Source organism: Suncus etruscus, chromosome 15 (genome assembly GCF_024139225.1).
Source record: "Suncus etruscus isolate mSunEtr1 chromosome 15, mSunEtr1.pri.cur, whole genome shotgun sequence".
NCBI classification, from domain to species: domain Eukaryota; kingdom Metazoa; phylum Chordata; class Mammalia; order Eulipotyphla; family Soricidae; genus Suncus; species Suncus etruscus.
In genome coordinates, this window is record NC_064862.1 from 63,883,989 (window position 1) to 63,906,765 (window position 22,777).

General features: G+C 38.7%; 1 protein-coding gene and 1 non-coding gene across 2 annotated transcripts in view; both read right to left on the bottom strand.

Annotated features, from left to right (window-relative positions):
- The window catches only part of LOC126031288 (acyl-coenzyme A synthetase ACSM1, mitochondrial-like), a 136,351-nt gene that overhangs the window by 6,143 nt on the left and 107,431 nt on the right, over positions 1–22,777 (bottom strand). The window contains exons 3-10 of the mRNA XM_049789586.1: positions 21,418–21,628; positions 18,389–18,596; positions 16,026–16,166; positions 11,776–11,935; positions 7,663–7,742; positions 3,169–3,292; positions 2,131–2,211; positions 1,044–1,145 (exon numbers count right to left, since the gene is read on the bottom strand). Of these exons, the coding sequence (XP_049645543.1) occupies positions 1,044–1,145; positions 2,131–2,211; positions 3,169–3,292; positions 7,663–7,742; positions 11,776–11,935; positions 16,026–16,166; positions 18,389–18,596; positions 21,418–21,628 (1,107 nt within the window). The remainder of the gene's footprint in view (positions 1–1,043; positions 1,146–2,130; positions 2,212–3,168; positions 3,293–7,662; positions 7,743–11,775; positions 11,936–16,025; positions 16,167–18,388; positions 18,597–21,417; positions 21,629–22,777) is intronic.
- LOC126031720 (U6 spliceosomal RNA) lies at positions 22,006–22,110 on the bottom strand. Its single transcript, XR_007503552.1, has one exon. It is a non-coding gene; the product is annotated as a U6 spliceosomal RNA (small nuclear RNA).

Consider the following 22,777-nt stretch of genomic DNA (forward strand, 5'->3'; position numbering starts at 1 on the left):
TCCAGCGGTCCTCAAACTTTTTAAACAGCGGGCCAGTTCACTGTCCCTCAGACCATTGGTGGGTCTGATTATAGTAAAAACAAAACTTATGAACAAATTCTTTTTTGTTTGTTTGTTTGTTGTTGTTTTTGTTTTTGGGCCACACCCGTTTGATGCTCAGGGGTTACTCCTGGCTATGTGCTCAGAAATCGCCCCTGGCTTGGGGGGACCATATGGGACACCGGGGGATCGAACCGCGGTCCGTTCCTTGGCTAGCGCTTGTAAGGCAGACACCTTACCTCTAGCGCCACCTTCCCGGCCCCATGAACAAATTCTTATGCACACTGCATATATCTTATTTTGCAATGAAGAAACAAAACAGATACAAATACAATATGTGGCCCACGGGCCATAGTTTGAGAACCTTTCTGAGTTTCTTGATTCAATTAGGTATTGGTGCCAAGAACAGATTGGTTTGAATATTAAATATGTCTTGATTTTGGTGGGAAGACAAATAATTATAACCCAAAATTCTTTTTGGATAGTTTGGGGGTTTTGCCTTATGCCTAGCAGTACTCTGGGCTTACTCCTGGTTATGTACTCAGAGATCTCTCTTCTTAAGATTTTGAACCATAAAAGATGCCATGTATCAAAGCTGAATCAGGTCCATGCAATACAATCATCCTATCACACTGTGTTATCTCTTCAGCCCTGGACTCTGAATTTAAAATCTTCAGCTATGAGGATAATGAATTCACAAATACTTAGTGTTCTCATTGACATGTACTCATCCCATTGGTGCCTAGATTAGTAGATTTGGACTCAAAGTCTATGTTTCAAATGTTCCACAGAAGAATATTGCAGCCCCAGTATGTTGGTTCTAAAACCTCATTTATTTCAACAAGTTAGTCCATTGCTGACAGGGTAAGACAATGAGAGACTTTGTGCTTAGACTTCACATAGGTGGAGTGAATAAGGAAGACAGAAGGGGGTCTCAGGTGACATTTATCACCTACTCAGGCCCCTGCAGGGAATTTTAGAGGGAAAAGATGCCATGCCCTTACCTCATAGCACATGAAGATGCCGAAGGGTTTTATTGGCTTGATTCTGATGCCAACGTTGCCTTCAGAGTTGGGTGGCAGGATGTTGCCTTTGTTGTCAATGATCTAGAAGAGCAACATGCCAGTGAATTCCATCCTACAGATTTTCCCAACACTCCAAACCTACCGCTATACTGCCTGGATTATTCATGTGAAATTAGTGGGGATAATTGTGGAAATGGTATTGAGTGAGGAGGTCTGTCAAAAAATAGGACAAAATCATATAATCTAGAAATCATAAACCCAGGGATGCACAGGTGCCACAAATCTGCTTATGAGCTGAAATCATGAATTAGGGAAAATTAAAAACATTAACATGTGGAGTGAGTCCACTGCTTAGACTTCAGTAACTCTTAGTCTTTGTGTGAGGTCCTTGACTATCTCTATGAAATATACTAGTGCAGGAGTGGTGAACACGCTGCTCGGGAGCAGCATGCGGCTCCTGGCCAAAATGAATGCGGCTTTTTGCCTCTTATCATTCCCACTGTGTCTCTTTGCCAAGTTTGGATTTTGTTCTGCAGCTTGAGAAGGGATCTCTGATCAGAGATCTCCGAGCATGAAGTCCCGCCCCCAGGCTGTGTCTTCCAGTCTCCCATCCCTCAGAAACAACTGCAAGGGCCAGTGAAAAGGGGACCCATGTGTTGCAAGTTGTGTCACATCTTACCGTTAGTTCTTAATGTGGAGGACGCAGCACACCCTCACCATCACTGCAAGATTTTGACCCTCACTCAAAATGGCAAAATGCAATATGTGTTTAATATATTATTGTTAAAATTATACGCTTTTATGTGAGTATTTGTTTTGGCAGGTCACTACGTGTTGTGGCTCTCTGACTCTCACATTTTAAAAATTTGACTCTTTGTGTCAAACATGTTCCCCACCCCTGTAACTCATGTAATTGAGACTATGGGTATGAACAGAAATGTCCTAGGACATTAGAGAAAAAAAAAAAAGAACACTATAGCAGGAATTTGGATCATTGTGTCCCCTACTGTCATGAAATAGCCCTAGTCCAGCTGAAGCCTAAATTTTTCTGCCATTAGAGTCAGACCTGAATGTCATAGGGTAAGATGCCTTTCCCCATTGAGCCTGGCTTGCTCTTCATTTCCCGAAGAACACCACAACACAGTCCCTGTGTACAAGAGAAGCCAAATCCTAATTAGTTAAATTGTTCAGGATAATCATAAAGAAGCAAGAATCATACCATAGCAACCCTGTTCATATGACTCATTTGAAGCTATTTCCTTGCATATAAAAAGGAAGTCTTGGCATTCAGGCAACAGCAACCAACCTACTTAGCAAACATTCACTGTACTTGACACCCTATGTGAGACACGCTAGGCTTCTGATTGGTGATAGGGAAACAGAATCCAGTGGCCCACATTTTATGTGATCTAGCTTATATTTCAAAAGGAATGATGGCATGTAATATGATATTTCCTGAGTATGCCAGACATGTTTCTATTTGGCAGGGGTAGGCAGTATGTCTCAATCAAATTATCTGGACTGTTCAGTCACTATAGGATCCTTAGTGATGCTCTTTGAGATTCCATTTTATCTCTCTGTGTGTATGCTTTGTTGCTGTATGAGTGTTCTTAGCACATAACAGAAAATTTCTTATTTCTCTACTTGTCCTGCTTTGGCACAATTATGCTTTTGTGTCAATTGGAAAAAGTCCACAGTTGAATTTCTAGAGATGACTCTGCCTTTCCCATGTGGTTGGTGCCCTGGAAGATTTAGTGCAGCAGAACTTACTGTTGGAGGCCTCTGGGCTGCTGGAGAGCATTGCCTATCACATGGTTCTTCTGTGCTCATTTGAGCTAATCATAAACACAGAGGAACTTTCATATGACCCAAATAGCCCTTGATATTATTGCCAAACTGCTTTTAGCACAGTGATTTCTAGATAAATTGTCATTTTGAAAATTAAGGGAGAAATTATTCTACAAATCTGGAACCTTCTCTTGGCATACAACATTGCAGCTCCTAGAGTGGAATCTTGGGACATACACGTGACATGATTCATCTTATCTGCTGGACTCAGTGACTGTGCATATCCTGATTGGGTTCAACAGAAACCCCGACCTACCGTTTCTGATTGTCCATAGATCTGGTGAAGCTCAAGGCCTGTTTTTTCTCTCCATTGCAATTGCTCTTCAGGTAGCAGGGCCTCTCCACCAGTAGTGCAGTGCTCCAGGGTTAGGAACTTGAGACTTAGGGGAAGATAACTAGTCAGCAGAGACTCTGAACAAGCTAGGCTGCTTTATGCCAACATAGTGTGCTATGTTCTCACAGCTTATTAACCAAATCATTTGTCCTCCATTACTTTATTTTCTTTTTTTTTTTACCCGCCCTCCCCTACTTTATTTTCTTACTTTCTTGTTATTTTACTGGTGTGTATGGACAGCTGTAAGTCACTGGCTTCCTGTTACTGGGAGTTCTTCTGTTTGGTGATGAGGTTGAGAACTAATTTAGGTTCAGATGAACTTTGTATCTGGATGGTCAAGGTGACATGTGTTTTTCAGAAATTACCTGTAGGAATGCATTCTTTGTGGATTAATGCAATGTTTTTTATTTTTTATATTATATTGTAGGAATTTTTTGTTTGTTTTGGACAACACCGGTGGTGCTCATTGTGGCCATGCACTCATAATCGCTCCAGCCATGTGGACCATATGGAATGCTGGGATCAAACGTAGGTCTGTTCTGGATTGGCAATGTGCAAGGCAAATGCCCTATTGCTCTCATTTTAGCCCTAAAGCAGTGTTTTGAAACCATAAAGGGATTAGTCCCCAAAGACATGCTAGGTTAATGATGGTTCTGTCTTTTAGGGAGAGTCAGGATTTGTCCATGAAAGGCTTTCACAGTTATAATTGGAGAATCCAAGTAGGGGATGGGATTGAATAGTTTCAGAACAGCAAAGAAGATCAAATTAGGTGGAGAGAAGAAGAATGACTCAAAGAAGAAACTACAGAAGGAAAAGAAACGTGTAACATGGGCATTTCTGAGTAGTAGTAGTGATAGACATAGGATATAAATACTCTCCATGTTTCCCAAATGTTTAATAAATACACAAATAATTACAAGAATAGTGTGGGTTCTTGAGGAAAATGAAAAGTGATTGTTATTTTATTGGGATCTGACATGGACTGAGACAGACAGCTCTTGGGTTTGGGAAGTTTCCAGACACTTAGTTCATGTCTCTAGCTTCTGCTGATTCATACACAGTAAAACTTGATCAGTACTAAAGTTGGTTTAATTGAGGGGGCATTTCTCATTCTTCTAGAGCTTTACCTAAATTACATAATTTGTAGAGTCTCCCATGGAAGCAATATTCATGCCTGATAGAATTAACAAGGTTTAGACTGAGATTAATATCTGATGAACAATGCAAAAAAGTCTGTGATATGGGTTTTAAAAACAAAAGGAAAAAAAGTTTTGAGGACTTTGAATAAAAGCACACTTGCTTCAGAGTTAGTTCAGAAGGGTAGTCACTGAGCTGCTGGCATTCTAACTTATGTTTAAAATGTATCAGCTTTTATTTTTGGAAGCACAAAATTGAATATTAAAATCCTTTAAAATAATATATGGCAATAAGTTACAGAAACATATTTTAGATTACCTAACACTGCTATATAAATGTAGTACTACATAAATTTTATTGCAAGCAATAAAAACTTAAGATAAAACTGTACTCAATTAGGTTGATTAAATTTAAAAGTTATGACAATAACAACCATTAGAGGTGGAATCAGAAATCAGTTTCTATACTATCAAGCTCTGCATTTGTTCAATACTTTAGAAAAGAGAGTTGTTAAAGTGAAACAGCTATGTACACTAGCTTTTCTTTTAGAAAAACTCTAGAAATGTCTGCTTGTGTTCATCAGAGTGTAAGTGCAATAATTCAAATGGGCATTGAGAATTGGCCCCAAATTAATATAGACCCAAAGAGACAGTGTTAGATAAGAAGACAGGTATTACAGAATTACGGAGGCTAGCTCTGGCTGGCATAGGGTGTGGAGACACCCCAGGCCGAAGGCCCTCTCCCTTGCTTGGGGGGTTCTGGGAGGCAAGGGAGGCTCCCAGCCATCTCCCCGCTTCCTACAGGACTCCAGGGACATGCCTGGGTGCTGGCCCAGGCAGCCAGAAAAGTAGGTGACAGGGAGGATTCTAAGGAGTGTTGGTTGGGGCAATCACCAGCAACCTTTTTCTCACGGGTCTCCATGTTCAAAACCACATGGGGGGCACTAGACCCCGTGCGTGTGATATAAATCAATAGGATTTTCTATGATTAATGTATGTTTTGCAGATGCTGAATGTTCATATTATATTCTGCCCTTGCCTACCATTCCCAAACATCTTTACCCCACATATAACCATTTTAACCTTCAGTTCTTGGCTCTAAAAGAAGGAGATAATTATCCCCACACAAAGCCAGCAGCCAAACCACACCCTAAGTGGTATGATAGACTCTCAGCCTAAGAAGATCCCAATACTCTGTTGCTATTGATCTACTCTCATTGGCCTCCTTCCCAGCTCCATCCATGGGCCTCTGCTTGCTAAGAGATTTGGTTTCTGAGAAGTCATGGCTAAAGTATTTTATCCTGATATGAGTCATCACCAGCCAGTTATCAGACTGCACAAGCCAAATCACAGAACAAAGTGATGCACCAGATTTAACACACCCCCAACTATTTCAGAGACATAAAAAAGACACACACACATCTTTTAAATATCTTGTATTCAAGATATTAACAGCTATAACCCTTACTGAATATTCACTTATACAGTGACGATTTTCCACACTGTTTTGTCTGTTTTTCTCTTTGTGATCTGGTCAATAAGGAATTCTGGTAGAAGAGTTCCTAGATTTAGAGCTTATGTTAGAACCAAGTTACAGGGATTGTTAGACACTTGTTTCAACGATCCCCATATGCACAAATAATGCCATGAGGCATTGTTCCACTTTTGCATAGGCATATTAAAATGGGAAAGTACTATAAGTGAGGCAAGTTCTTATCTAATAGAGATAGGAACACACAAATCTTGTTTTGCAGTGGGAGCTTACACCCTAAACACTGTCATAATGACCTAGCTCAGGTCTCAGAAGAACAAGAACTGTCCATTCACTCCTGACCCAGGATGCCATCTACAAAACAATCGTGGTTGTCTATAACATCACCTGGGAGAAATCCTCTACCACAGAAGACCCTACCGATGCCCTGGCATAGACCTACTCCAAAGAGAGGTCCCTTAACACTAAGAAGACTTAATAACAACATACTTCCAGGGAAGGGCTGTCCACATTACCCTCTAATTGTGAGGTGAAACTAGGTGATGCTCCACATCATCCTGGCTTTGTTGTAGAATATGCACAGATTCCAGGATCTTTAATTATAGTAACCTGACACCAACAACAGCGATTGTGTGTGGGGTGGGAGGGTTGGAGGAAGGGAAGAGATATTGGCACTACAGACAATGATTTGTGTTGGACAACCTAGTATGCCTGGAGCCTAGAAATGGTCTTATTCCAGAAAAGTTCAGGGGTAAGATCTCCATGTATTTAGCCAAAGAAATTTCCTTTCCATGTCCCCCATATTTTGCTGTACCTAAGCAAACAATTGCCACTCAAACACAGTTTTTGCTATACTTGTTTAATTCTGATCCTTAAAAAAAAGAAGTAAAGCTCATTAAACCTTCCGCTAGACTTTTAATGAGTTAATTGGTGATTCAATGATTTTCAAAAATATACTTGCTACTGAACCTTTTCTTTCTCTCTCATCTTGTTACTTTTTTAAATTTTTAAAATACATTTTCCTTTGTTCTTCCTGAAACAAATGTATTATGATTAATTGTGTCAACTATATGGTATATTTCCTATAAATAAATTTTAAAAAATTAACAAATTAAAAGAAAGAAGTTAGGTATTACATAATGAGTGAAATAATGGAATTTGTCTGGATTGGGGAGAGTATTGGGGTCACTCTTGGCTGCACTCAGGGATTATTCCTGACTCTGTGTTTAGGGATCATTTCTATTAGTATATGGGATCTTATGGAGTACCAAAAATTAATCTTGGATTAGACACATACCAGACACTGGATTAACCTTGGTACTATTTCTATGTGCCTTATAAAAACTTGTGAATAAACTTTAGTAAATAAACTATTAGATAAAAGAAGGATGTGAAGACCATACATATCAGAAGAATCTGGTATGGGAAGGAAGAAGCCATGAAGAGTTCTCAGAAAATACTGACCAAGTCTTCGTTTAGTAGTTTAAGTGATTTCTTTTCAACATTTAGTAACCTGGAAATTTAAGTGCTGACCCATTTCTGCTTTTGAACTATTTTATAACGAAGATGATTAAGGTGGAATGAATCCATAATCATACAAGAATTATGATGTGCTTAACACCAACCTTTGAATTCTGATTAACAAACTAGCTTGGCTGGCCAATAATTACCATGCCAACTGTGTACACAAACACATCAAAGGAAAGAATTAAAAACAGCCAAACCAAATAAATCAAATTTCTTAAATTTCCCCAATATTCTTATCAGACATATTCTCATTCGCCTTACCTAGCAGAGTCCTGCTGCAGAATCATTCTATAAACAGCTGGTACAGCCATGATTTGGGTGATGGGGTATTTTACGAGAGTCTAGAAAGTAAGAATAGTTCCATTTTTTTCAGTTAAGCTTTCAAATATCAATGAATGATTATCAGCCAATTAAAATTTTCAGCAGCATTTTAAATTTCAATCTCCTTTGTAAGAAATCTCCATCAATTAAATGAATATAGTAATGTCAATTAATTAAATGATTTAATTCTTCTTTTTGTGATCTCTATGTTCAATGTATTTATTTATTCAATGTATTTATGTGTTAGCATATTTTACATAGAAATCAAAAAAGTAACAGAAGCGAAGGCAAAATAAAATTTTAATATCTGCCATGTCTAATTTCCATTTCTGCTTTCTTAAAACTACACCTAACTAGAATTTGTTGAATTTCTGTTTATTCTAAAAGCCTCACATTCATTTCAGGGAATAATTGCAGCACCCAGTAGCTGGTGGCAACTGTACAGCACATTTGAGCAATACTCAGTAGCTCATTGTTCCAGTGATATTCCCCATATTTAATAAATTACAATGACCTCAAACATACTTTTTGCAATGAAAAGCAAACTGTGAAGTAAAGAATCTTTGATTTCTGAAAGGCGTTGCCTTTTATTTTGTTTTGAGCCATGCTTGGCATTGCTCAGGGCTTACACCTTTTTGATCTCAGCTCAGAGATCACTCTATAGGGCTTGGAGGACCATATATGGTGCAAGAGATTGAACTTGGGAAAGCCACATGCAAGGCAAGTTCCCTATTTGCTGTACTGTGTCTTCAGACACAATTTTCCCCTTATTAACAATAGTTTACCTACCAGGTGTAATATAAATAAAGCAAAGAAAGTAAATAAATAGTATTGTCTTATGTTTTGCTTACTCCTATTTAACTAATATCATTTATAATATATTATAATTTTTCTAAATTGGAGATTTGCTTTGTATAGTTGTTTTTAATTTATAATTTAAACACTGTGATTACAAACATAATTGTAGTTGGATTTCAGTCATAACAAGAATACCCTCCTGTGCAGCCTTCCCATCACCAATGCCCCATCTCTTCCCTCCCCACCCTCACCTCTATTACAGACAGGCTTTGCACTTCTCTCACTCATTGACATTATTATAATTGTTCTCTGCATAGTTATATCTCTAAGTGCACTCAGCACACTTTGTGGTGAGCTTCATATCTTGAGCCTGTCTTTCTGGGCCTCATCTCTGTGAATTATTTCAATGTCTTTAATTTTTCTCAAAACACATATATGAGGGAGACTATTCTGAGAGTCCCTCTCTCCCTCTAATTTCACTCAGTGTAATAGATTCCATGTACATCCATGTATAGGAATATTTCATGACAATCTCTCCTGATGGCTGCATAATATTCCATTGTGTATGTGTGCCACAGTTTCTTTAGCCATTTCATCTGTTGAAGGGCATCTTGGTTGTTTCCAGAGTTTGGCTATTGTAAATAGTGCTATGATGAATATAGACGTGAGGAAGGGATTTTGAATTGGATTTTTGTGTGCCTAGGGGATATCCCTAGGTGTGATATAGCTGGATCCAATGGGAGCTCAATAGCTAGAGCAACCCATGGAAAAGTAATATGGGATGCATCCCTTTTATCATATATAAATTGTATTACAAACCAATAGTCATCAAAACAGCATGGTATGGGAATAAAGACAGACCATAAGATCAGAGGAATAGACTGCAGTATTCAGAGAATGTTCCCTAGATATATAATCAATTAATCTTTGATAAAGGGGCAAGAAATCTAAAATGGAGCAAGGAAAGTCTCTTCAACAAGAGTTGACTACTGGTCAACCACTTGCAAAAAAGCAAACTCATACCTCCAGCTAACACCAGGTACTGAGGTCAAATGCAAATGGTTAAAAAGACCTTGATATCAGACCTAAAACCATAAAGTATATAGAACAACACATAGGTAAAACACTCCAGGGCATTGAAACTAAAGGCATCTTCAAGGAAGAAACAGCACTCTCCAAACAAGTCAAAGCAGAGATACACCAAATGGGACTATATTAAGCTGAGAATCTACTGCACCTCAAAGAAAATAATGCCTAGGATTCAAAAGCCACTCACAGAATGAGAGAAGCTATTCACCCAATACCCATCAGATAGTGAGCGGATATCTAAGATATCCAAGGTACTGACAGAACTTAACAAGAAAAAAAAATATAAAACCCAGCAAAAAATGGGGAGAAGAAAATAACAGACTCTTTGTCAAAGAAGAAATACAAATGGCCAAAGGGCACATGAAAAAGTACTCCAAATCACTAATCATCAGGGAGATGCAAATCAAAGCAACAATGAGGTACCATCTCACACTACAGAGACTAGCACACATCACAAAGAATAAGAACAATCAGTGTTGTCAGTGATGTGGGGATAAAGGAACTCGTATTCAATGGTGGTGGGAATGAAGATTCCTCAAATCTGGAAATTAATTTTTTCAATATATACCCATTGGTAAGAATTTTTATGTACATAAAATAATATATGAAGAAATACAAGAAGACAAAGCACTAATTTTTTTGGCAAACAGACATTAATGAGGAGATAAATAAGAACTTCAATAATGAATGTTAAAAAAAATCAGTGGATGACATCAGGGAGATTTGAAGAGCATTCTGAGGCAACATAGCAAAAAAAATTCCTTTAGGAAATACACAGTTTATTTAGACTGATAACAATTTAAATTAATTTGTGTATGTTAAAATTAGATTAGTTAATCCAAGTTGGTATTTATTCACATTATGGAGCTAAGTGGGGAAGTGAGAATTTCAGATCAGAGTAGGTAGGTTGGGAGCACAAATAACACAAACTAGAGAATTTAAATTTGTTTTACTGAATTGCTCTAAAACTTTGTTGCTATAAATTGGGAACAAATATATTTTTTATGAAGGATGTGCAAGAAACGCTTTGGGGAAATCTATCATCACTCAGCTACAGCTTCTTTTTGAACCAAGCCAATGTTTAATGTCTGACTTAAACCTCTGGTTATATCCTACGTTCAATCCATCCCTTTTTAGAGTCATTTTACTATCATTCAGAACAAATTCCCCACCCTGAAATCACTTTTCCATTTACTTGTGCTACCCTCATTCCAGCATGTTTGTACCTGTAACCTGACCACAGATCTACAGCATGCTTGGTGACTACATGATACACTACTGAAATCAGCTGAGCCACTCTGCTTCTAAGTGGTGTGGCCTGGTCATCTGGAAAGGTTATAGTCTCTGTGTGCCTACAGAAGCAAGTCAGGCCTGCAAAGAGAGAGAAGGTACTATCCAAACCTTAGAGAGATGCCTTGCCCAAGTTGTCCTGATTCCTATGACTTTGTGGTCTCTGTTCCAGACAAATTTTAGAAGAAAGTTAACTATGAAACTCTGGTTTTACATATAAAGAGAACTGACTTTACATGTAAGACTCAGACTGGTAAGGAAACTGCAGAAACAGTCAACAAGGGATGGAGAAAACACTAGAAAATTAGAAGACTCTAATTTTAGATCCTTCATTATATTAATAGCACACACACAAACACACATCAGTTTCCTGGCATGATCCAGGAGACCTTATATTTTCCTGGGCTTTAAATTTTAAAATTATGTGTTCTGGTCCAAGAGTACACCATTCGATTCATGGGTATGGGAATATGGAAATATGCATTTTCTTCAAGATTACAACTTGATAAGACTGATATTATGACTGATTTAGTGATTCATTCTTCGAAATTCTTTGAGAAGTTCAGGACCTAAGTTATTTTATGCTAACAAAATCTTTTACTCAATAAATATTCTTAGCAAAATCCAAATGTAGAAATTTAAATGTAAGTTTCTCCTAGGAGACTGTTGACTTTAGAAGGTTAATCTTAGGGCCAGAGTGGTAGACAGTGGTAGGGTGTTTGCCTTGCATGTAGCTTATCCAGGACAGAAGCAGGTTTGATCCCTGGCATTCCACATGATCTCCTGATCCAGGAGCAATTCCTGAGCACAGAGCCAGGAATAATCCCTGAACACCCCTGGGTGTAACCCCTCTCCCCAAAAGAAAGTTAGCCTTACCTGTACAATCACTTTAGGTTCAACCTGGGGCAATTGATGGATGAATACAGTACACCCAGCTGTCCATGGTTCGAGCATTGCCCCAAAGACAGCTAGAATCCAACCTGGATCTGACATACACCAGATGACATCAGAGATCTTCAGCTGCAGCACTTTCCTGCTAACTCCAAAGTACAGCAATATAATCAGCTCTTTTAGTATAGAAAATATTACAAAACTGGGGACTTATTCAGGGCAATAGCATCATCACATTCTTTTTATTTATGTGGTTTCTAGGGAACTTCAGACCTACACATGTTACAGGTCACCAGAGTGTATCAGACAATACTTTCTTGCCATGAATGATATCAACTGCTTGATACGACTAATCACACTAAATTTGAAGTCTAAAAACACAGTTATTCATTCTTTGATTTAAATCTGGTATGTTGTGGCCGGGAAGGTGACGCTAGAGGTATGGTGTCTGCCTTGCCAGCACTAGGATAGGACGTACCGCGGTTTGATCCCCCCGCGTTCCATATGGTCCCCCAAACCAGGGGTGATTTCTGAGTGCATAGCCAGGAGTAACCCCTGAGCGTCAAGCGGGTGTGGCCCAAAAAGAAAAAAAATAGGGTATGTTCCTAGCAGTTGTTCTGGAATAATGAAGAATGTGCCTTTCTGAGAATATCATATAAAAAGAAAAGCAGAATCAGAATTGAGACATGAGAGATCAAACCTCATATTAATGTCCTGGAGGAATGCTAACAAGTCTAGATTCCTTTGTTTTACAATCTAATAAAACCTCATATTCCTTCCTTGACCCAAATGGGCCTGTAGACAAGGCGTTGTAAAGAGAAGAGAGAGAATCCTAATCAGTACCTCATCAAGGCTAAATATTTGAATTAGGCAAGAACCATTATTGGAAGGTGAAGGAAAAAAAGATTTCCCATTTCTTTTCTTTTTTTGTCTTTGTTTTGGGGCACACCCAGTGGCATTCAGGAGTTACTCCTGGCTCTATTCTCAAAAATCACTCCTGGCAGGCTTGGGAAACCTTGTAGGATGCTGGAATTTGAACCATAGTTCAGCTGCGTACAAAGCAAACAGCCTCCCACAGTGCTATCTCTCTGACCCAGTTTTTGCATTGCTTATTTTTTCTGCTTCCGTGGTATCTGTGTGTGAACAACATTCAGCAGTCACAACTATGCTATTGGATCTGGCTTATAGGTGCCTTTCTGATGAACTCCCCCTTCATCAGCCCTCACAGAACTATGGCACATCAAAGGGATATTATAAACTGGGGAAGGATTATATCTTTTCTGAGCTTCAAGCCCAATGACTCATAGGATATGTCTGAAAAATATCTCTTGGGCACTTCAATTCTGTAGCTGTCCTAACTCTCTTGGACTAATTACCCATAATGTCCTTTATATTTCATCAAATGCTATTATTATTGCAAATAGCCTGCAATCTAAGAATCAATCTAGATCACATTCTTTCTCCAACTTCCACATCTAACCAAGAGACTTTCTGCTTCCCATTTTCTAAAATCTTAAATATAATGATACTCTATAGGTTTCAGGCATATTGATTAATCCACCTCTATATTGTACCTAGATATTCTAAGACTATCATTCTAAATGGTCTTCTTACTCTATTACAATATTTATATGATTATTTTTGTTTAATTTAACTTTCAGTCATCAACTCATAAGCAAATCCTAACATATTTCATTTTCCAAAGTATTTCCATTTATAATTCCTTTTAAAAATGTAACCTCCCTCCTTTACATCCCCTGCCTGTATTCAAGACATGCATTTTACTATAGTTTCTTTTTTATTAAACTATATAAAACTCTTTTTAAATTGTTTTTAAAGATTAGAGTTAAAAGTATAATAAAAATAATGATGTGAGAGTGGCAATTGTTGTTGTTAGCATGAGCCCAACAAAATATAAGGAAAATGGGGGAAAAAGTCTTGGCCTAGATACATGGAGATCTTACCCCTGAAGTTTTCTGGCATAAAACTTACTCTGGGCTTCAGGTATACTAGGTTGTCCAACCCCCAAGTCATTCTCTGTGGTCCCCATGAAATCTTTTCGCACATTATCTGTTGTTCGTGTCAGGTTCCTGTAGTTAAGATACTGGTTTCTATGCATTTCCTTCATTGAATTCAGGATAATGTGGAGCGTCCTCTGGTTTCATCTCTCCATTAGATGCGGAGAGCCCTGCACTGCAAGCAGGTTGTTGCTGTTGCTAAGTAGTCTGGGCATTAAGAGAACACTCTCTGGAGTAAGTGAATGCCAGGGCAGTGGTATGTTCTTCCCTGGTAGAAGTTTGCTTCCTGGTGACATTATAGACATAATTGTGGTGATTTCCATAGATGGTAGCCATGGTTCAGGGGTGTATGGGCAATGCGTATTCTTCTGAAGCCTGAACCAAGTCATTATGCCAATGTTTAGGGTATGAGGTCTAACGGAATTACAAAATTTGTGTTTCTATCTCTATTAAATAAGAACTCATTTGCATATGTAACATTTTCCCATTTTAATGTACCTTTGGAAAAGAGGAACAATGCCACAAGCTATTATTGGTGCATCTGTGGGTCGAGGGAACAAGTCCAACAATCCTGGAAATTTGGTTTTAACATGAACTCTAAACAGAGAGACTCTTCTACCAGAATTCCTTATTGAACAGATCACAAAGAAAACAACAGTGGGTAAAATTATCCTAATACAAGAAGGTATTCAAAAAGAGCTATAGCTGTTAAAGTAATACATCTAAGATATACAAAGGAGATATACATGTCCCTTTTATGTCTTTAGAAAAAGTCAGCGGGAGGGTGTTGTATCTGGGACACGACTTTGGTCTCCGATTTGGCCTTCTGGAGTCTACAAAATGACTCCCAGCAGTCCCATATCAGGAGATGTCTTTGAGTGGGAATTCTCAGAAACCCAGTATGGTAGCAAGCACAGGTACACAGTGAAAGAAAGTGGAGGATAGGAGGCTGCTGAGAGTAGATAAATAGGAACAGAGTATTGGTTTCTCTCAGGCTGAGTCTATTTTTTCAATTTGGGAGCTGGTCAGCAGCTGGCTCAAGTGAGGATAATGATCTGCCTCGTGAGGAGCCAAGAAATGAGGTCAAATTGTTTAAATGTGGGGTAATGGGTGGTGGGGGGATAAGGGAGTAAAGTACTAGAAATAAGTTTGTAAATTGGTGAGCCGGGGTGGGGGTAAGTATACAACATAAATATTATGTATATTGTAAATACAGATTAAACCTTATGATATCCTATTAAGCTGTCTATACATTACCCCTGGGGGAACTAGTCCCTGCTCAGTTTGAGAATGGACTTTGGTGGTAAGCAAAGTTGCTGTTGACTTCCCACAACCACACCTCTTGGGCAGGGTGGAGGTTGGGGAAAGCCTCTGTCTCCTTTAAACTCCTTCCCGGAACCCATCTTGCTGTCACACCTTTACTATTTTATTTTTTACTCTTATCCTTTAAGAACAAAAAACGAACAATTTACTGAACTTAAAAATGAATAACTGTAGTAGAATGCCTGTCTCGAATACAGGCAGGGTATGGGAAGTGGGGAGGGGGGAATGTAACACTGGTGAAGGGGGGTGTTCTGTTTGTGACTGTAACCCAACTATGATCATGTTACTTAAATAAAATATATTAAAAATAGCTAATGACTATAATTTTATCTTCTATGTTTGTTCAAGGTTATAATACTGGATTGGTATAATTTTATTCCATTAAAGTTTAAACTGACAGATTGTGGTTAGGGAATACAAATCTGGAAGATGGGAGGACCTGGCACCTCACGTTTTATTACTAGAATATTCTTTCTTCTGTTCACCAGACTCTTGAAGCAGTGCCAGAACACAGTGCAGCCATTATCCATAAAATCCCTTTTCACCTAAATACACATCCTTTGTTATTTGTATGATTTGGTCAGTAAACACAGGCTTCCATGTCTTCAACTTGCACACCCACATTTGGAAAGCAGAATAGGATTGTGGATTCTAAATTTGATTTAGACATACAAATATACACAGCACACACAATTCCCAAAATGGTGATCCAGATACTAAATAAATACTTTTTTTTAAATTTTGGGCCACCCCTGGCTCTGCCCTCAGATATCACTCCTGGCAGGCTCGGAGGATTATATAGATTACAAGGGATTGAAAATGGGTGGGCTACTTGCAAGGCCAAACCCAAACCCACTGTGCTATTGATTTGGCCTCAAGTTCCCTCTTTCTTACCAGGAGGATAAAGAAGATCTGAAGGCAAGACCTTGGTCATGTTTTGCCATCTTGGGGAAACCTGTTGTCCCACTGGTGAAGAAGATGACCATTGGGTCTGTGGTTTTTGACTTAATGCAGGTGTGGTCTGGGGATGCTTCCCTAGAAAATGATTTAAAACAGAAAAGAGAGAAGTCATGTTTTTTTTCTTCCCATCCTCAGGAATACCTTGTCCTCTTGCTGCTGAGTTGAACAAGTAGACTCTGACATTTATTCTACTTAAGACAGGAAATTCAGTGCATTGAGTTTTAAATCAAAAACACTGAAAGAGCATCTTGGTTCAGACAAACGCTTTACATGTTTAAAGAAGAACACATTCACATCAATAAAGTAAGCTCTACATTTTAAGGCCTGTTTTTTTGGTATTTGTTTTTTTTAGAAGATGGAGGTTCGGAGAATTTAGGTGATTTGCCTGAGGACAAATGGCCTGCTGAGCCTGGATTCAAACCCAGGATTTCTGATCATTGAATGTGCTGCTGTTAATTACTCTGCCTTAAAATATACACAGACTAGTAGTGCTAGGAATAGAGTCCCCATTACCTAGTGTTGAAGGAAGTAGGGAAGAAATTGAGGGACAATAAAATAAAGAGAATATTTATGTACATCTTCCCTGGCGTGAACTGGAGCTGGCAGGAGAAGCTGCAATGACCTCATTCTGCCTTGGCTTTTGAACATCTCCTAGACTGAGTCTCTTGAAACAACTAGGATGGTCAAGACAAGCTTCTTATGGTTTTTGCCAATGAAGCTGGAAAACATTCTGATATGAAGAAAAACAGTAGATCAACCAGTTTTGATGGGCACATTTACTAAGGCTGGACAATTTAACAAAGTTTTAAAGACAATTTTGAATTGAGGTATGAGAGAAGTAGGAAGATTGGTAGATAGAACCAGACCCATTGGTGAACCATGATTTTTACAAACTCTGTGCTCAGGTGTGAGAACAGATAGTTCCTTAGGGAGTTCTCAGTGGCCCATATGCATTTTTAGGAAACTCAGGGAATCTGCCATGTGCAAAATCAGCACCATAACTCCTACACTATCTGTCTGGTCCCTAACCAAAATTCTTTGTAAGCAATCTTCTTATCATTTCTCAGAATTTAAAATATAGTTTAAGGTATGTCTACTGCATTGCTTTTGGGAAGTTAAAGACCTTCAGAAGTGGAGCAATTATTTTAAGAAAACAAACTGTGTAGTTGCTTTGTATGATTTGTAAAATACCTTAAGGCCAACAGAGTTGAATGTGGTAGGTAAATGGGGCCTTTCTTCCAAATTGTCCCTATGTTTTCCTGCAGGATGTCTATGCTGAAAGCCAGTCCAGGGAGATACAAAGTGTTTGCACCTAAATCTCTCAGCCAGAGGCTCAATTTTTTTCTTGAAGTGTCAATTTCACTTTAAAAGTTTACTTTCCCTCCATTTGTGAGGAGGGGGAAATAATGGAGGGCACCAAGACCAAAAAGTTATATGAACATTGAGTAGAAATAAAAAAGATCAGACCTAAACACCAAATTCAAAGCAAACTGGAATAGACTAGATACCAAATCTACAACAAGCTAGACGCAGAAGGGACCACATATACTCACTGCACGGAGGTGGAGCAAAGTAGAGGCAATATGGAATATATGCTGGGAATAGGGGTCGAGGGAAGGAATATTGGTGTTGGGAATGCCCCTAATTTAATGTCACTATGTACCTAAAATACTACTGTAAAAGATTTGTAGTCCACTTTGGTCAAAATAAAAATTATTAATTAAAAAATTACTTCCATCTGACATCAGATAGCTCTAGATATATAATAAATACAAATATGTATATATGTGTATGTGTATTTTTTAGTTTTAGCCACCCCAGTCAATACTCTGAGTATACTCAGGTATTGTTTTGGTATCAGTGATTGTGGTCATTTCTAGTTTGGCTGAAGGAACATGTTATACAAAAGGTCATATCTGGACCTTGTGCCAACCAAGGGAATGGTTCTAGCCTCATAGTTTCTTCTCAAGTTCATTTTTATATAATCATTTATATAGATTCCCTACCTCGAAAAGTCACAAAACTATAACTTTCAGCACCATATTTCCAATGAATACAATTCCATGGGCAATTATACTTTAAGGAGAGCAGTAGCTTGGGGGGTTCACTGTCCCTATTTTATAGCTGAAGCAATTGTGGCCTTGAGAAGAGATGGAAAAGTCTCAGGATCTTTGATAAATAGAGATAGAGAAGGAAGGATTCTGGGTCAGATCTGGTGAGCTGACACTTGGTTGTCACATTGCACCTGGGAAGCCTAGAAATCCTTTCACAATGCACTCATCAGACCAGGTACTCACTTCATCAGTGATCGGAAGTCCTGCCATCCTTCACGACTGTGGTCAGATACCAGGAGTTTTGTTTTCAGAGCTGGGCACTTGGATACCACAGAGTCCACTTCTGGGGCCAGAGTATCAATGGTTACAATCCCCTGTGCTTCAGATGCTTGTAATCTATAGAGAATATCCTTGGCTTTCAGCTGAGTGGTGCCTGGCATGAAGATGATTCCTAAGGAAGAAGAGCAAAGTTTTCTTTTCACTTTCACTCCCTTAAGTATCAGGCATGATTTACCTGCAAGCGTGGTACACAGACTAGCAGCATCTGTGTTACTTAGTCACAGAATCTCAAACACCCAAACCTACTGTAGTAGACAGTTGAAACACAAGTTTTCCAACTTTACTTGGCACCCTGAAATATAGATGCCCATAGCATCTAAGGACTCTGATCTTGGACTATCAACCGCCCTGTTGCATAACAGCCCTTGATGGGGCTGGCTGATGGAGGGATGGAGGATGAGGTCTTTCTTTGCCAGCTCCTACTACGAGTCTGCCACCCTGTTCAGCCGGCAATTCTGAGGTGAATGTGGCAGGTAGAAAGCTAATAGGCAGTCAGGCTTCTGAAGTTATCAGCTTTATTCAGTGGATAAGGCTAAAGCAAAAGGCCCAAGAATCAGCCCCAGAAAAAAAGCCCCTGTCTTCCACAGACTCTTGCTTTTATACATCAGAATCAGGTACCACCCTAGACTGGGAGCAAAATGCCAGGTCACACCCTAGGTTAGGGCACAATGATTGACTAGGGTAGGATCAGTAACATAATAATCTTATGGAAATCTTTACATACAAAACACTCACTATGCTTTTGTCTCGCCTGTCTCTCTGACTGTTCCTTGTCATCTTGATTATCCTCTTTTTCCTTCAACTTTCATATCCACATTTATCCATATCAACATTAGAGCTTTCCTGGTACCTCTCTTCCTTCATCTACAATTAGTTGAAACTTTTGCTTGCTCCAATTGGAGCATCATATCTCCACCATATGATCTGTTCTGAATTTTGCTACTATCATTCTTCCATTCTATTACCTGTTTTATTCTTCCCTCCACATCTCTTCTCTTTGCAACATCTTATAGGAATTAAGTGCATCTCCATACCAAATGGGCCTTTCTCTCTCATTCTTTCCCTGTTTCTCTATCATGCTTTCCAACTTCTCTCTCACACTCTATTCTATACTTTAAGGTGGGTATTCTTCATTTAGGCTGTAATTGAATCTTAGTTTTTTCATATCCTATACTTATTGTTGGCTCATTTCTTTAATTATATTTCTCTCCAATATAGATTCAAGGGGCTATGATCATGCCTTGGATTTTGTGGGATTTTACTTAAATCTACAGATGACATGGTTTCATTCTTCTCTCTACGACTGATTTCATTTTGAGTCCTATGTCTCTGAGCAATTAATCAATATAATTTTGTAATTTATTGGTTCAAACCAGGCAAAACTCTGGGCTGTTTTCTGGCCATGTGATCAAAAGTAAGCTCCACTTCAAGTGGAGTGTGGAGGGCCATCTGGAGTGCTAGAGACTGAACCCATGTCATCTACATGCAAGGCAAGACTTGTACTCAATAAACCATCTCTCCAGCCTACAATCAGTTATTCTATTTGTGAGAAAAAAAAACAAGGGACGACAGATACTGATGAGGCAAAATGAGACATGGAAAAATACGTGATCAAGAGAATAACAAAGTAGGCATAAACATGCATAAAAATGAACTGAATTATATATGTAAAAAATCATAAGTCTCATGAATTCTAAGTTAAAAGGACCAGTGAAGAGAGAAGAAAATCATTTTAGAATAATGCAAAATAGAACATATAAAAACATAGAGTATATAATTAACTAATATAATTAATAAAGTGGATGATATTAATAGAAATATTCATAAAGGCACAATAATATTCATTTTGTGGGTAGGTGATAACTCAAGTGACAAAGCACATGTCTAGAATATACAAGTCCTCCCCTTGATACATCAACAATTGTTTAGTATAGAGTTGGTGCCCTCTGAACATTCCTGAGATGACCTAGAAATCCTGAGCACTGTCAGACTCACTCAATAAATTATCCAGCATGTACCTGTAATACAAGCATCATAGGAAGTGGAACTTCCAAGCTAACTGTGCCATCTATAAAATATTCAGTTTAATTAAGGACAAGGAATTATAATCAAACCATAAACCGTAGGATGAAAGACTATTAAGGAATAGGATGCTAAAAGATAGTCTATTAAGAACACTACAGGGGCCAGGAAGGTGGCGCTAGAGGTAAGGGGTCTGCCTTGCAAGCGCTAGCGTAGCGTAGGACGGATCGCGGTTGGATCCCTCAGTGTCCCATATCGTCCCCCAAGCCAGGAGCGATTTCTGAGTGCATAGCCATGAGCAACCCCTGAGAGTCAAACGGGTGTGGCCCAAAACCCCCCCCCCAAAAAAAGAACACTACAGATTAACTCTAAAGACCATGTTTTTCTGGGAATTAATTAGAATTAATAAAGCTATTTTAATTAAATAATTTCTTTAAACTCCATGACTACATACATCATTGTAGTTGGGTTTTAGTTATTACAAGTTCACCTCCCTTCATCATGCAACCTTCCCATTCACAATGTCCCCATCTCTTTTCTCCCCGAACCTTCGTCTGTATTTGAGACTACATCAAAGCTTACTGCCTTAACCAACTCTTGCACTATCCCTGTAGTTCTGAAACGGATTCGTCAGTAACTCAATTGGCAAAGAGATCAAATATGGAAAGAAGGTTCATCTTTTAATAAAGAGAAGGTTGTCTGAGATATTACAAGTTATATGTAAGATTGTATGTATAAATGAGAAAGAACCCTAACAATGCATTTGAAATTATACATATGAAAGAAGAATGTGAACATGAAGTCATAAAATAATATTTGAGGATCTTTGAGAAACAGGAAAACTATGAAGAAGAAAAGAGAAAATACTTAACAGGCTCTATTAATTCTTGATAAAGAGATGAGTTACTGACCAGATCTGATGCAGCCTACAACCACCAGCCACCACTCAGGAACTCGAGGCAGAATTAAGGCCAGACGGTCTCCTTGTCGAAGGCCACAGGTGTGTGTGAAGACATTGGCTGCACGACGGGTTAAGTCTGCCAACTCTCTGAAAGTCCACTTAATTTCAGTTCCTTGGTTATTCACCCACCAAAAGGCAGGACGTGGCTCTCTCTTGCCTTCCTGATCAAAAACAGACACCCAGCATTATTTTTATAATTAGAGCACATGGCCACTCTGTTTGCTCAATCCATCATTACATTTCCAGTTAACCCCAACTCAAGGAACAGGATCACGTTTTAAAATATTGAAGATCCAGGAGAAACTAAGAAGGTGAGGTGTGACCTGTACAACTTCATCTAGCTTCTCTTAAAAAAGAAAAAAAAGGAACACGGGGCTGGAGAGATAGCATGAAGGTAAGGTGGTTGCCTTTCATGCAGGAGGGCATCGGTTCAAATCCTGGTGTCCCATATGGTCCCCCATGCCTGCCAGGAGCAATTTCTGAGCCTGGAGCCAGGAATAACTCCTGAGCACTGCCAGCTGTGATCCAACAACCACAAAAAAATATGGAATGCTTCACAAAAATGTGTGTTATCCTTGTGCAGGGGCCATGCTAATCTTCACTATCATTCCAATTTTAGTATATGTGCTGCCAAAGTGAGCACACATCTAGCTTCTCTTAAGTCACATTAAGTTATGTATAAATTCATACCATTTACTGAAGATTTGATTCTCCATTCCATAAGGATAGTGAGTTTTAATTTTTGCCATAATATTACCTTAATGAAATGGGAATCCAATACTACTGCTTGAGGACTGCTTATTTTGTCATGGTCGCTTGATATGGCTCTAAGGGAATTATCGAGGTCTCTGCTCAGAAAGGTGTTTGTTCAGCGAAATGATCAGAATTTGAGACACTCAGAAGTGAAGGGGCAACTTGTCTCTATTCTTGTCTCTCCTCTCTGTACTGGAGCAGAATACTTACACTAGATTTCATGGCAAGGTATCACAATTGGAGACATAACTATATTTCCCAAGCTAAAATTACAGGACAAAAGGTACCTTTATATTTTATTAGCCCAGGGCAGTTTAAAGCTCCTGGACTGCATTTGCTATAGAAGTTTCAGCCAGCAAGGTCAATTCCCAGAGACTGGTTATTGTTTTGGTCTTGCTCCCATTCATGTATTCTGAACAGAGCTCTGAAATATTAACCCTTTTTTAATTTTCTTATTTAAACAACTTTATTACATACATGATTGTGTTTGGGTTTCAGTCATGTAAAGAACACCACCCATCACCAGTGCAACATTCTCATCACAAGTGTCCCAAATC